A 15,831-nucleotide genomic window follows, 5' to 3' on the forward strand; every position below is an offset into this window, starting at 1 on the left:
GATTTTTGTACTTACCCTGTATAATAAGAACGGCAGCGGTTAAAAGAACGCGTAGTGACCACATGGTGACTGTTAAACATCTAACATTAAAATAAACTTAACGAAAAAGAAGATGAATCTTCGCAACTCGAGTCGTTCGCTTACTTTTTGGCCAGTGGCGTGCATCGAAATTTGTTCAAACAAATTTTGTTCACTCAAACAACAAATAATTTATTATAAAATAAATTCAGTAGGATACAACCTATTTTATTTGAAAAATATGAAGTACAATCAGTATATTACGAAAAGTCTTCATACAATTTAATTCGCGACAAGCTACGAAATTTAAATCTGTACATCGAATCTTCCAGATTCAAATCCTTGTGACTTTTTTCTGTTGAATAACCGTTTAATATTAATAGCCTTTTAAATATCTCAATTCGAACTAAAAATTTCTAATTAATTAATTCTCATTTACATAAACTTTTATATCCACCCCTGTATATTTATTTTAAATTTTTAATGCTGCCAATCGCAAATCCACAGTATTGCCAACTTTAATTAGATTTACTTCGTTTTGGTTATGAATAATTTGTAGTTGAATTAAGTTACGTACGCCTATGTACAGAGACCCCTTTAAAATAATATTCAAGGTCTTTAGAAATGATGAAAAAAGGTATTGAAGAGATATATCGGTTGTTTAAAATTTCTACGGCTGTTGAATCAATAAAATTACATAACACGGCGTGTTATAAAATCTGATAAACTTGGAGAAAACGACGAGAATGATATCTCATTACAAAGAGAATAAAACACTTATCATCGGTGTGGAATTATGCAATATATGATAGAATTGGTGTCGGAAATATTAAAAGAAACTCGTATATACTAATTATTTTATGCAATTGTCGTAAATTCTATCCTAACCTATGAAAAACTGTCATATCAACCACTGGTGGAATAAGTTGCAGTGTTGCCAAGTTTATTTATTTTCCTAATGTAACTAAATATTTTGTAAATCTTGTCCTAAGTATGTTATTTGCATGAAAAATATTGGAAAATAGAAAAATTATTCTGCAAATATTTACTAGTAACGTAAGTGTTGAAATAATTATTATTTTATTATTTCAATAAGGAAAATCATTTGTTCTACGGATTCCCCACCTCTACATTTACAAATATGTCAAATACAACAACTCACAACATTTTATTTTGTGGAATTATATTCCTTTTGTTTAATTTTTTATTAATTTGTATTTAATTGAAAAAAAAAATCCATTACTTTATTCAATGACCTCAAATTATAATAGAAATACATTCCTCCATTTTGTTTTCGTTTTAGACTTGTTGTCAAGTACCACAGATCTCACTAAATGTCAAATTTCGATATTAGTTTTCAATGTAATGTTATAGAACACAATATACTAATATTAATCGATTTAAAATCGATTCAAATTAATCCCGAATGATGAAAAAAAAAACACAAACATTTTAAACAAAAATAATATTATTGTATTCAAAACGTAAAATAAAATTTGTTACAACACAATCGATTAGTTTGTTAGTCGACAGATTGACAAAATATAATACTGCTAACTGATCCTGAAAACATAAAATACGATAAGTCATTTGGAACGAGCGAAATCATCACAACACAACAAGCCACAATGACATGCGTTAAAGCATCTAAAATCACAGACGTTTAAAATTAAAAGCGACATCTATACTTTCAAAAATAAACCTAAAATAATAAGGTTTAAAGTTGCCCAGAAAACTGTAAGTGGTGTTAAGTGTAGAGATGGGAACTTCTGTTTATATTGTTATTCAGTTATTTTTTAACTCGTAAATAGAAATTCCCATCTCTGTAAAAATAAACACCAACATTTTTAGGTTTGTAGCTATAGCAAGTTCTGAATTATTAAAAAGATAAAAGCAGCTACGTCATGAGTCTGGTATACATACAATAAATATTGAATAGATGTAGATCAAGTGGATATTAAGGAATTGATAATATATAAAATTTTGGAATCAAATTGGAATTTGCTATAGGCCGAGGTTCAGAAATATTTTTCTCACTCTTATATTTCCTCAATTTTCCTGAAAAATTAAATGATTCGAGGTTAGAGGTGGAAGTCAACAATTGCCAACTTTTATATTTTTTTATTGTTAATATAAAAAAAAAACGGTAAATAAAAATATTTTGTAAATTTTTTTGATAAATATGATCTTATATTAAATATCGTTCTGGTAATGAAGGTGGCGTACCTGGAGGCGGCGGCGGAGCTGGTCTAGAAAATACTGGAGGCGGTGTTGATAATCTATAATCTAAAAACGTTTTTAAATGATCAATAGTGATAATAATTTGTTATTATTCAATTATAAACTTCGAAAAATAATTAGATCAAGCAACAGAAAGATTTATAAAAAAATTACGTAGAAAATAAGTTATAACAGTGGATCTGGCAACACTGTCTAAAGATATAAATTGATGATATACCCCCACCGACTTCAGTTACTCTTCGATTGTGTTCCGTGACAGTCGTGTTTGTTGAGTGTTAGTTATCGACTGGATATTAACAATTAAACTTTTTAAAGTTTTTAAAATGTGAGTAAAAGTATTGAATTAACCCCGTTGCTTGTTCTAAATAGTAAAATATAAATTGAAAATTACTTTTTTTAGTCGCTATTGTCGGTTTATTAGAAACAGTTGATAGGGAATAGTGATTTTCTTCTTCTTTATTAATTAAAGTATTACTGGAACATTTCATCGTACAGTCACCTATTATATCTAAAGCTGATTTACAAGCTTGAAACATCGCCATTTTTTCTTCTCGTTTTTTAACTTCCGCCGGACATTCTTCTAATAAATTAATCTATAAAAACAAATTTCGATTTCCATAAGAGAAATTTTCGCAATTCCCGTTTATTTTCCACTCACCTGATCTTCTTGAGCATAAATACTGACGAGTAACTCTTCGAATATAAACATTTTCGTATTTTTAATTATCAAATGCGTGATTATTTTGGGAACTAAATCTTTGGTGGCTTTGCTCACTATCGACATGTAACTTTCCACTAAATTTCTTATCACTTCAACTTGTCTTTTAAGTTGAGGATCGACGTCGTTATCTATTATCGCGTTATCTTCTTCTGTTTCATCGTTGATCGGCTTTTCGGGGTAAACGCCGGCTCTTAAGAACGACGCTTTCCACGAATTCATATCGTCTAAAGAACTACAACTCAGTTCCAATTGTTTGTAATCCTACAAATTTTGCTCTGAAGAGAACGTAAGTTTGCACAACTCCCCCCTAATTCGTATATAAATTCCAAATAGACGCAAAATTAGTTCAATTTTGGGTACATTTTAAATCCCATGCTTCGATTCTTCAGAATCACCCTATATAATTGTTAACCGTTAACAGCTGTCTGGGTCTATTAGTTCGAAACAGTGTTGCCAGGCTTTTTTATCGACTTTTCTTTTTAGTATTTTGTTTTATAAAATTGCTAATTATTATAAAAATTGAGTTAACTGTTAAAATTAAATAATTTCTAAATTTGGCTTAATGGCTTAATTTGGTTTTAATAAACAAATTTTTGTTGCGAAAACTTTCTTATTAGAAGTTTATAGTTCAATACCGGCAACGCTGGTTTAAATACATAAACGTTTAACGCGACGTTGTCATATGTAAAAATTCTTTAAGGTTTCAATTCTAATTTAATAATCTACTTCGAAAACAAGCTATAAACATAAAAGTATATTGAAAAAATATTAATATTTTTGTTATCGTCGCGAATATTATTTTTAATCTATCCATAATGCAATTTTTACTTTTACATATAAAAATAATTTAGTTGTGACAACACTGGTTCGAATTTATCTCTAGACTATACGGTTTTTACGAAGCGACGTTGTCATGTTGTATAAAATATCTTTAAAAAACTTTGTAATCTGAAATTTTGTTGCATATGTTATCTAATTGGTTTTGTATGATCACGAAAGTGATGTTGTATGATAGTATCAACGTTCTTCTTACGATTTTTTTGTATTACAACGTTGCCATTTCACAATTTTAGGTACAATGTTTTTTTTTTTGAAAACAACATTTACTCCAACTTCAACCCTGTATATTAGTCACTAGTATAGAACTGAAGGAATACAATGTAGAAAGGAACTTAGACAGACGTTTTCTCAATTGATTCATGTCAACAATGAAACTATATCTCAAATAGCTGCCGAAATACAAAATGTCTTACACAAGCGTGTCAAATTTTTTTGTAATTTCTGGATTTTTTTGTTGTTTTTTCTAAAAATCATGTTACATTTCGATTAAAATGTGTAACTTTCTGCTGTAATCCTTTTTTTAGGACATCCCGATCGTTGGATAGTCATTCTCAGATTTATTAATAATTAATATAATGTTAAAATTTTGTTAAGGAAATTTTGATAAAAGTGGCAACAACGCGATACTACTTGGTGCGAAAAGAGAGAGAGAGATGTTGCTTGGCCGCCATTACAATGACATCATCGTATGTTCGTAGCAGTTCTTGAAATCGAATTAAAAATGAAATTATACAGGGTCTACTCTAGTTTCCAATAACAGATAAATCAATTTGAAAACGAAATAAAAAAATTAAACATTTTTTTGAATCTATTTCAATCTTCAAAACTTGAAAAAGAAAACGTCGAAATATAAATATTATAGCAGGTCATCTTACCTTATATACATTAGCGCCGTTGGGTAAGAATAAAGCAAAAGTTGGTTTCTTATTTATAAAACCAGATCCGACATCCCTTAATCTCAATTTATTTAAAGGTAAAATGTACTGAATTTCCTTTTCCGTTTCATCTTTGTACCACGCCAAATTATCCGAAGACAGAACATACCAGAAGCTTCTTCCTTTTATAATACTTAGATTATGCAACGTCATATAACCTTTTCTGATCACTTGATTACCCAAATGATCGTTACTGACCGGAACTGATTTTTTAGCTTGATTTTCAGCACTGAAATAATTTTTATTCTATTGGCAACACCGCAATATATTTCCCCTACTATTGACGTCATTAGTGAGATATTTGTTAGAGGTGGGCGATGTTACCATGGAATTAAACGGAACGACTTTGAAAATAAAAATTTATACAGGGTTAATATGCACTTACTTGGCGAATCCTATAAAGTCTTCGTGGTTTGTATTCATATAAGACAATTGACAATGTATATAAACCGAAAGTTGGTCTTTACAAAATTCTTCTCTTCGTCTTAAATAATTCGTTATTATCCTCTCTACTATTTCTTTTAATCTCGGAAACCTCGACATCTACGAGAATTATTAAATGTTTTGTAGAGATAATTTTTTTTACATTTACAGTGTTGCCGTACCTGATCTGTACACGTACGAATGATATTTATTAATTCGGTTACTACTAAGTTGACGCATTCTAGACACGGTTCTTTAAGTCTAGCTATCTGTTTTTTAACTATAGCGTCGAAAGCTAAATCGGGTGTAAAAAGCCCGATCTGAAACGAAAATAATATATACAGGATGTCCAGTAAAAGACGATCGTAAATTACAGAAATGATAAATTGTTGAAATACTATAAAAAAAGTATTACAACGAGTTTATATACAGGGTGTACAATGAAAGATATATAATAAGAAGGAATTCTAACCTATAAAAAAATTATTATCATTTCTCTAATTGAAACGGCATTATATATACGGGGTGTACAAAGTTTTTACCCTGATTCCGTGTATGTTGGCAATGGCGATCGCTATTTCTCGTCTTAATTCGCTTTCGTCGAATTCCATTTTGACTATTTCGAAAGGGAACCGTTCGTGGAATATGCAATTAATTTTGGCACCACCCGAGAGTTCCGTCGTATTGACGTCGTCCGATCTAGAACCTTCTAACACTTTTTCGAAACTCAACGCAAATTGTTGGATCATCCTATAAAATTTTCCGGTTTCATTTACGGAATTTCGGTTCGAAAAATTCATTCAAAAGTAATAATAATCGAAAATGACATATTTTCGTGGTATCTACCTGATACTTTCGGCTAAATATTCCTGGGTAGTCATTTTTTTTTGAGTCCGTTTAAAAAATTTATCGATTTTAATGTCACCTGTTTACGAAATACATATTACAAATATGACGTTTATTATAATATGTCAAAATACGTCTATATAATCTAGAATCATTTCTTTCTGAATTAATTTATATATTTTCAAGACTTTTTACACAATATGACAACGTCGCGTCGTTAAAACAATACACCTTAATTATAATTCGAACCAGTGTTGTCATATCGGTAAATAGAGTTGAGGTAAAGTTTTTTTTTTTTCTTTTAAATATTGATAGAAATGTAATTTCATTGGAAAACGCCTTTTCAAAGTTTACCTATTTGAACCACTTATAACTTGGGTTCTTTTTTCCAAAAAATACTAATAGTTTATAAAATTTTTTCATTTTCACAAACTTTATCACATCTCTATCAATATTTTCCTATACGCATAGAAATAATTAAGTTATGGCAACACTGGTTCGAATTTAGTAGGCTGTATTGTTGTACAACACAACGTTGTCATATTGTGTGAAGAATTTTTAAAATAAATTCAATAATACAAGTTTCGATTTTAAGATATGTGATATTTGTGCATTGTTTAAATTTTTAAATTAAATAGGCATTCTCCTTTTCCCCATAAAACAATTTCCTGTTCAGATCTTTTTTATGAAAAATTGAAAATAGTGGCAACAACGTGAACTATGATTCTTTGCCGTGATAGGAAAGTTGTCGTTTAGCGGCCATTACAATGACATCATATATTTCTAAGTCACCGTTCACGGAATACATATCAAAAATACTTCCTTATCCTTATTCTGATAATTAATAAAAAAATTCGATTAAATAGCCGAACTATAAATACATAATAGAAAAACTGGCAACTACGCCTTTTCTTTTATGTGAACGAGCCTACTAGTAGTTAAGTTGCCAGGTGTATATTCAATATTGTAGCTGTGACGCTGAATGAATAAAGTCACTTGATATAAAAAAGAAGATTGTTGACAGTTCATGATATTGAAAGTGTGAATATTGTGTAATTGCATGAATCTGGCTTTGAATGAGTGAATAAAGTACAAAAAAAACATTATGGTAAGTGATTCATTCTATTTTTAACCAATAAACCTTCCATTTGATATATAAAATTCAATTTACTCACGATTCGAATAGAATAAAATTGAAAAGTAAGTTTGAAGAGTCGCCATTAAATTATTAACGATATAAAAACAAAAATTTGATATATTATATTCATTTATTAGAGCAAAATAATTTACTAGTAAACTTTTTAATTAAATATTTTTTTCATTTAAACAAAATACGCTGTTGCCAAATATCTTTTGATTCAAAACTTAATACTTACTGTAACAACGCCTTGTTTTTCAAACTCGGATCGTCCGGGCTGAATTTCTTAAAATCTCCCAATTCTTTTTCCAAAATGATCATTTGTTTTTGTAATTTATCTCTCAATGAGGGTAATGTGTTTCTAATATGATTCGTTAGTTGTTCATTCAAAACTTTTTGTAAATATGGCGTTCCAAGTTTATCTGCAATGTGTCTATAAGCTGGGTGTCTAAAAAATATCAAAAACCATCGTACCTACTAGAAGAAAATCGAAAAAATTTTGCTTAAAAACTGTTTTTTTTGTATTTAGGTTACATATATATAAAATAATGTCCTAATTGAATGATTTTTCCCCGCATAGATTCGAAACAAAATGGAAAAAATTATTTTTGTTACTGTATTAAGCAAATATACAGAGGGAAGTCGAAAAATTTCCTGATGATATGCAATAAAACAATAATTTCAATATATTTTGCATAAAATAGGGAAAAAATATCAAATTTTTGATTCTCGTGATAACTTTGAGTAACCCTCGAAATTGTAAATGAGCAAATCTTCGAACTCTTACCCTAAAAAATATTTTCTTTCCGATTCCAAAGCGAGTTTGATATCTTTTTGACCATCGATGTCTCTTTGCGAACGATTTACTACCCCGACATAACCTCGTCTTAGGGGTAATAATTTATTTTCAAGAATTAATCTGGCGTCTGTACCTTCATCCATAATATCTAGTTTTGTGATCACCCCTATTGTACGATATCCTTAAAAACAAACAACCGATCTGACAACGTTGCTAATTATATTGGAGGTTTAATCAATTTTACACTGTGCCGCGTTGCCAATTTTTCTATTTTCACTTGATCTATTTTCAATTTGATCATAAAACTGAATATATATTGAAAAATTCAATAAAAATCAATATTCTTGTAACGAAAACAGTATTGTTTGAAAATTAGTAGATTTACTGATGAATCTATTTATATGGCAACACTGTATAATATAATGTAATGTTCGTTTTATCAACAATAATAATCTAAAATTAATTTCTCACAAGATTTTATGAAAAATATTCGTAGAGATAAAAATTTATTGCTTTAAATGTGATAAAAAAATATAAATAATATTGTATTAAAATTTTAATTTAAAACATACGATTTTTCACTATATAAAAAGTTAATATCTATTATACTGAAACATGACAACAGCGCTAAATCTATTTTCAATATATTTTGACAGACGAAATTCTAAGAATACGTTATTGTACTTTCATATAAGAATTGACTGTTCAATCGTTAAGATCAAGGCCAGTTAAAAAAATAAAAAGAAGAAAATCTTCATAGACACAGTCATACGAGAAACGCGACTTTATTATTTTGTACTTGTGTTTACGATTATGTGTCACGTGATAATATCCGTTATGTTTACGAGGGTATACTCGAAAGTAGTGAGTATAAATTAGATTCAGTTTACCTTGCGGATCAACTTCTCTTGCAATTTGTAAAGCATCTGAATTCGCTAAATCGGTATTGGCAGGCGTTACCGCCAAAATCAGACAAGATTCTTTTTTGATAAATTGCATAATCATATTTCTGATTTGTTGTTCGATGTCAGCTGGTTGATCTCCTATCGGTACTTTCGTCATCCCCGGTAAATCTATCAGTGTTAAATTCAGGACTGAAATGAATATTGAAAAAAAAAAAATTATACCGGGGTAATTCCAAAAGAAATATTTCGTAAAAATGAAAATTTATTGAAAAATCAACTATATTTGTATACAGGGTGATTCTTAAGTTCGGATTATTTCCAATTGGAATAAAAACTTACCGTGCGGGGAATAAATTTTCAGATTTATGGGAAGCGTTGAAATTCCTTTATTGTTTCCAGTAATTCTATCGGTTTCGGCTTCGATTTCTTTCCTAACCTCATCGAAATCGGTGAATTTCTTTCCCTTGTTATGCAGGAATTCGGCATATTCTATAAAAACAATTGAAAATATTATTTCGGGACACCCAGTATGTTATCGAATTTTCAATAGCGCAACCACGCCTTCCGTTGCTACGTATTATACAGGATGGGTCATTTATTTTGATTAAATTAATCAACTATTTAATTATACATATTGACTCACCAAATTTGGAATGAATCAGTTGAAGGATAAGCGGCCTCCTGGTTACGATTCCCGATCCTCTCGGTAAAAAATCTCTGTAACAAAATATTTATTTAAAACTACGTCACTAATTATCCGTTTTCAAGTTTTATTGGCGCTGTACGTAAATATTTGGACTCGAATTGTTTTTTTTTTTTTAATAAATTGTATAAAGAAAGCGCCTTTGAATATTTGACCTTGAAAAATATATTAAAAACGATCATTTCTTAAACAGAGACGTACTTATATAAAATAAATAAGTACAGAGACATAATAAACATAACGAAACGTCTTAAAAACCTTTAAAAGTTACGATTTATACATTATTTTTAATTAATATATGAAATGGAAGTGAAAATATTGATTAGGAGTGGAAAACACGAGTGTAACCTCCTCTTAGACCGTCTACTAGTTACTGGAAAGGCGTTCAGAGGGTCTAATGATTGCCAGAGTGGCAATTGGAGCAGATTTTGAAAGGAATTGGTGACCTGTACCAACAGCGAAGTCACCAAGATCAATAAGAAAGAAGAAGAGAGTAGAACCTCCTCTTAGAGCGTCTGTTGGTCACTAGAAAGGCGACTGGAGCAGTTTCTGAAAGGAATTAGTGACCTATATCACCAATGAAGACACCAAGATCAACAAGAGACCAGATGGGAGTGGAAACTACTCTTAGAGCGTCTACTGGTTTACCAGAGAGGCAATTGGAGCTGCTTTTGGAAGGAAACAGCAACCTATACCAACAGGGAAGTCACCAAGATCAATAAGAAAGAAGAAAAGAGTAGAACCTCCTCTTAGAGCATGTGTTGTTGACTGGAAAGGCGACTGGAGCAGTTTCTGAAAGGAATTAGTGACCTATATCACCAATGAAGACACCAAGATCAGCAAGAGACCAGATGGGAGTGGAAACTACTCTTAGAACGTCTACTGGTTTGTCAGAGAGGCAATTGGAGCTGCTTTTGGAAGGAATCAGCAACCTATACCAACAGGGAAGTCACCAAGATCAATAAGAAAGAAGAAAAGAGTAGAACCTCCTCTTAGAGCATGTGTTGTTGACTGGAAAGGCGACTGGAACAGTTTCTGAAAGGAATTAGTGACCTATATCACCAATGAAGACACCAAGATCAGCAAGAGACCAGATGGGAGTGGAAACTACTCTTAGAGCGTCTACTGGTTTACCAGAGAGGCAATTGGAGCTGCTTTTGGAAGGAAACAGCAACCTATACCAACAGGGAAGTCACCAAGATCAATAAGAAAGAAGAAAAGAGTAGAACCTCCTCTTAGAGCATGTGTTGTTGACTGGAAAGGCGACTGGAACAGTTTCTGAAAGGAATTAGTGACCTATATCACCAATGAAGACACCAAGATCAGCAAGAGACCAGATGGGAGTGGAAACTACTCTTAGAACGTCTACTGGTTTGTCAGAGAGGCAATTGGAGCTGCTTTTGGAAGGAATCAGCAACCTATACCAACAGGGAAGTCACCAAGATCAATAAGAAAGAAGAAAAGAGTAGAACCTCCTCTTAGAGCATGTGTTGTTGACTGGAAAGGCGACTGGAGCAGTTTCTGAAAGGAATTAGTGACCTATATCACCAATGAAGACACCAAGATCAGCAAGAGACCAGATGGGAGTGGAAACTACTCTTAGAACGTCTATTGGTTTACCAGAGAGGCAATTGGAGCTGCTTTTGGAAGGAATCAGCAACCTATACCAACAGGGAAGTCACCAAGATCAATAAGAAAGAAGAAAAGAGTAGAACCTCCTCTTAGAGCATGTGTTGGTGACTGGAAAGGCGACTGGAGCAGTTTCTGAAAGGAATTAGTGACCTATATCACCAATGAAGACACCAAGATCGGCAAGAGACCAGATGGGAGTGGAAACTACTCTTAGAACGTCTACTGGTTTACCAGAGAGGCAATTGGAGCTGCTTTTGAAAGGAATCAGCAACCTATACCAACAGGGAAGTCACCAAGATCAATAAGAAAGAAGAAAAGAGTAGAACCTCCTCTTAGAGCATGTGTTGGTGACTGGAAAGGCGACTGGAGCAGTTTCTGAAAGGAATTAGTGACCTATATCACCAATGAAGACACCAAGATCAACAAGAGACCAGATGGGAGTGGAAACTACTCTTAGAACGTCTACTGGTTTGTCAGAGAGGCAATTGGAGCTGCTTTTGGAAGGAATCAGCAACCTATACCAACAGGGAAGTCACCAAGATCAGTAAGAAAGAAGAAAAGAGTAGAACCTCCTCTTAGAGCATGTGTTGGTGACTGGAAAGGCGACTGGAGCAGTTTCTGCAAGGAATTAGTGACCTATATTACCAATGAAGACACCAAGATCAACAAGAGACCAGATGGGAGTGGAAACTACTCTTAGAGCGTCTACAGGTTTACCAGAGAGGCAATTAGAGCAGATTTTGAAAGGAATTGGTGACCTGTACCAACAGGGAAGTCACCAAGATCAATAAGAAAGAAGACCAAGACACCAAGATCAACAAGAGACCATATGGGAGTGGAAACTACTCTTAGAGCGTCTACTGGTTTACCAGAGAGGCAATTAGAGCAGATTTTGAAAGGAATTGGTGACCTGTACCAACAGGGAAGTCACCAAGATCAATAAGAAAGAAGACCAAGACACCAAGATCAACAAGAGACCATATGGGAGTGGAAACTACTCTTAGAGCGTCTACTGGTTTACCAGAGAGGCAATTGGAGCAGATTTTGAAAGGAATTGGTGACCTGTACCAACAGGGAAGTCACCAAGATCAATAAGAAAGAAGACCAAGACACCAAGATCAACAAGAGACCAGATGGGAGTGGAAACTACTCTTAGAGCGTCTACTGGTTTACCAGAGAGGCAATTAGAGCAGATTTTGAAAGGAATTGGTGACCTGTACCAACAGGGAAGTCACCAAGATCAATAAGAAAGAAGACCAAGACACCAAGATCAACAAGAGACCATATGGGAGTGGAAACTACTCTTAGAGCGTCTACTGGTTTACCAGAGAGGCAATTGGAGCTGCTTTTGGAAGGAATCAGCAACCTATACCAACAGGGAAGTCACCAAGATCAATAAGAAAGAAGAAAAGAGTAGAACCTCCTCTTAGAGCATGTGTTGGTGACTGGAAAGGCGACTGGAGCAGTTTCTGAAAGGAATTAGTGACCTATATCACCAATGAAGACACCAAGATCAACAAGAGACCAGATGGGAGTGGAAACTACTCTTAGAACGTCTACTGGTTTGTCAGAGAGGCAATTGGAGCTGCTTTTGGAAGGAATCAGCAACCTATACCAACAGGGAAGTCACCAAGCTCAATAAGAAAGAAGAAAAGAGTAGAATCTTCTCTTAGAGCGTCTGTTGGTCACTAGAAAGGCGGCTGGAGCAATTTCTGAAAGGAATTAGTGACCTGTACCATCAATGAAGACACCAAGATCAACAAGAGACCAGATGGGAGTGGAAACTACTCTTAGAGCGTCTACAGGTTTACCAGAGAGGCAATTAGAGCAGATTTTGAAAGGAATTGGTGACCTGTACCAACAGGGAAGTCACCAAGATCAATAAGAAAGAAGACCAAGACACCAAGATCAACAAGAGACCATATGGGAGTGGAAACTACTCTTAGAGCGTCTACTGGTTTACCAGAGAGGCAATTGGAGCAGATTTTGACAGGAATTGGTGACTTGTACCAACAGCGAAGTCACCAAGATCAATAAGAAAGAAGAAGAGAGTGCAACCTCCTCTTAGAGCGTGTGTTGGTCACTACAAAGGTGACTGGAGCAGTTTCTGAAATGAATTAGTGACCTGTATCACCAATGAAGACACTAAGATCAACAAGAGACCAGATAGGAGTGGAAACTACTCTTAGAACGTCTACTGGTTTGCCAGAGAGGCAATGAGAGCAGCTTTTGGAAGGAATTAGTGACCTGTACCATCAATGAAGACACCAAGATCAAAAAAAGACCAGATGGGAGTGGCAACTACTCTCAGAGCGTCTACTGGTTTGCCAGAAAGGTAATTTTGGCGAAGTACCAGTAATATACATCAGTTGTGACGATGCCAAGATGAGCAAGACGAAAAAAAAGTGTCATTAGAGATGTCATTAGTAATTGAATCCACTCGATGCTAATGGATTGCAGAAAAGATGCAACAAATACAACCACAACGTGACTGGGATTTGTTTACAGTAGCCGTAGACGCTGCATTCTTAAAAATTGGCCGTATCTCGTATATTTCAAGTTATTTGACATTTTTCTATGAACCTTGTATCAACTTAAGACAATGTACGAGGTTAATCTATTAGGATTATGTGATGTAGGACTATTTGAAACCTTAGTCGATATTTATTGACCATACCCCGTATGATTTGTAAAGGAAAAATGTGCCATAACCTCAAAATTAATCTTAGATGCCATTTTCGATTATAAAACATTGAAATATCTACGGGATTTTGATAAATAACTCAAAAAAAAGTTTTCAACGTTTTTAATTCATTGTTAACGGTATTTAATCAACGTATGTGTCATTAGAGGTTATGTAATCATTCGATATGTACTTGTTATTGTTTCCTGTTGTTATTGAATTCTTGATAAGACTTTTGTGTAGGTTTATTTTACACAGCCATTCGCCCAGACAAGCCCGGTTTAGCGTTAGTAATATACAGTGTGTTCAGAATAAAAACATCGTTATTCATTCCACTTTCAACGGTTGTTTACCAATAAAAATACGCTGCGTTAATTGTATCGTTTTAATTTATACTAATTAACAGTTTCTTGAACCTAAAGTGAGAATTAAGATAAATTTACGGGGTTGACAAGTAATAAAGCCAGTAATTAATATAAACTTGTTTTTTTCTGTATGTACAATACATAAAAATGATAATATTGATGTAAAAACTTTATATGGAACACGAAATTTAATTTACTTAGATCAAAATATAAAAAACTCTAATTTTTTCCATAAATTTTATCAAATTGTTCTCTCAAATAAAAGTTCTTTATAATGTCCGACCCTGTATATAGTAATGGCGGGTTAACCTTCAAAAAACAACAATTCAACTTCGCGTACATCGTGTATAATTTTTACTGCACTTTTTTTTTACTATAATTAACACATTTCGATATAAACGATTAAAAATTTTCAATTCCCGCTTCTCTACATACTCCATTATTAAAAAAAAACATTTCATATTTAAACTTATAGAGAAATGTGAGGTTAAATACTTCGTAAATAATTAACGGGTTCTTTTCAACGACGTAATTATAAAAATTTATTTTTCTGGTCCTACCTTCCGACGAAATTTTCTAAAACTGAACTTTTTCCAGCTGATTGTCCCCCCACCACGGCGATCTGGGGTAAATCGAGACTTAAGTTCACACCCAGTACAGTAAAAGCATCTTGTAACTTATTCACGATCGGTATTAAATGTTCCATACCGGCGTTACCCGCCATATTGTGTCTTTAGAAGAAAAAAATCACCAACTAATTCACGGTAAAACATAAATTATAAACAATTCAATAATCGTCGAACGTTCTGTGATGGCTACCGAGTCGCGAATGAATCATACACGATGGGACTATAGTTTTAAGCACTTTTAAGATAACCACACCATGATCTGCTTTTAGCTTATAATAAACAAGATTCGTTAACCGAGTATTTTGTTAATTTTCCTTGTGTTGCACAGTACACATTGTTATCTATAAAAAATTTAGGTTAGATATTTATTTTCAAGAGGTTAGTACGGTTACTAGGTGTTTAGAACAAATATTAATTATGTCACGATGAATTAAAATCAATCTAAATCTAATAATTATTTTTCTATTAGTTTCGGTACGTATATTCCAATTTTTATCATTACTCTTATACAGATTGTCTCGTAAAAAGGTAGATATTTGATATTGACAAATTAAGACCTAACCTTAAGTAAGTTGAAGTAATCTTAACCTAACTAATGTGAACCTTACCTGAATTCATACTTTTGTCTACATCAATAGATAATTCCATATTTTGATGTAAATAAAAGTTGTATAAATAAAAATTTTAACAATTATTTTTGACTTTCTTCAAAAAAACAACAGTTTACGACATCCAGAACGACGATAAATGTATTATTCCACCTCGAAAACATGTTTTATTGTGATCCTAAACCGGACTGATACGAAACTATAACTAATTATTCAAAATATCTAAAAAAACATCTCGTAAGATGAAAAGTCCCTTCAAAATGCATCAAAGGTATAAATTTTGTATAATAATAATAATAATCAGGGGTTTTTAATATATGCAATATTCTTTAAACACCCTATAAG

General features: G+C 32.7%; 1 protein-coding gene and 1 long non-coding RNA gene across 3 annotated transcripts; one reads left to right on the plus strand and one right to left on the minus strand.

The window, feature by feature from the left end:
• Nucleotides 1-1,336: 1,336 nt before the first annotated feature.
• LOC130445518 (dynamin-like) lies at nucleotides 1,337-14,973 on the minus strand. Of its 2 annotated transcripts, XM_056781178.1 has the most exons (15): nucleotides 14,810-14,973; nucleotides 9,510-9,583; nucleotides 9,206-9,355; nucleotides 8,852-9,055; nucleotides 7,950-8,142; nucleotides 7,401-7,610; nucleotides 5,721-5,928; nucleotides 5,361-5,498; nucleotides 5,141-5,298; nucleotides 4,696-4,984; nucleotides 2,918-3,241; nucleotides 2,651-2,852; nucleotides 2,245-2,304; nucleotides 1,942-2,076; nucleotides 1,339-1,581 (listed from the first exon to the last, which is right to left on the minus strand). In XM_056781178.1, exons 1-14 carry the CDS (start codon nucleotides 14,971-14,973, stop codon nucleotides 1,976-1,978), a joined length of 2,475 nt encoding a protein of 824 aa, XP_056637156.1. In that variant the 3' UTR covers nucleotides 1,339-1,581; nucleotides 1,942-1,975. The 2 variants fall into 2 exon arrangements, with proteins under 2 accessions (XP_056637155.1, XP_056637156.1); XM_056781177.1 differs by having other exon boundaries at nucleotides 1,337-2,076.
• On the plus strand, nucleotides 6,637-15,171 carry LOC130445521 (uncharacterized). The gene is made up of 2 exons (XR_008910062.1): nucleotides 6,637-7,132; nucleotides 14,847-15,171. It is a non-coding gene; the product is annotated as an uncharacterized LOC130445521 (long non-coding RNA).
• Nucleotides 15,172-15,831: the final 660 nt, after the last annotated feature.

This window comes from Diorhabda sublineata, chromosome 6 (genome assembly GCF_026230105.1).
Source record: "Diorhabda sublineata isolate icDioSubl1.1 chromosome 6, icDioSubl1.1, whole genome shotgun sequence".
NCBI classification, from domain to species: Eukaryota; Metazoa; Arthropoda; class Insecta; order Coleoptera; family Chrysomelidae; genus Diorhabda; species Diorhabda sublineata.

Excerpts from the sequence above, each read along its gene's own strand:
- LOC130445518 (XM_056781177.1), bottom strand. The coding sequence starts at position 14,973 with ATGGCGGGTAACGCCGGTATGGAACATTTAATACCGATCGTGAATAAG. Across the intron at positions 5,929-7,400 it reads AAAAACAAGGCGTTGTTACA|GATGATCCAACAATTTGCGT; the intron begins GTAAGTATTAAG and ends AAAATTTTATAG. Across the intron at positions 2,853-2,917 it reads TTTATGCTCAAGAAGATCAG|ATTAATTTATTAGAAGAATG; the intron begins GTGAGTGGAAAA and ends TTGTTTTTATAG.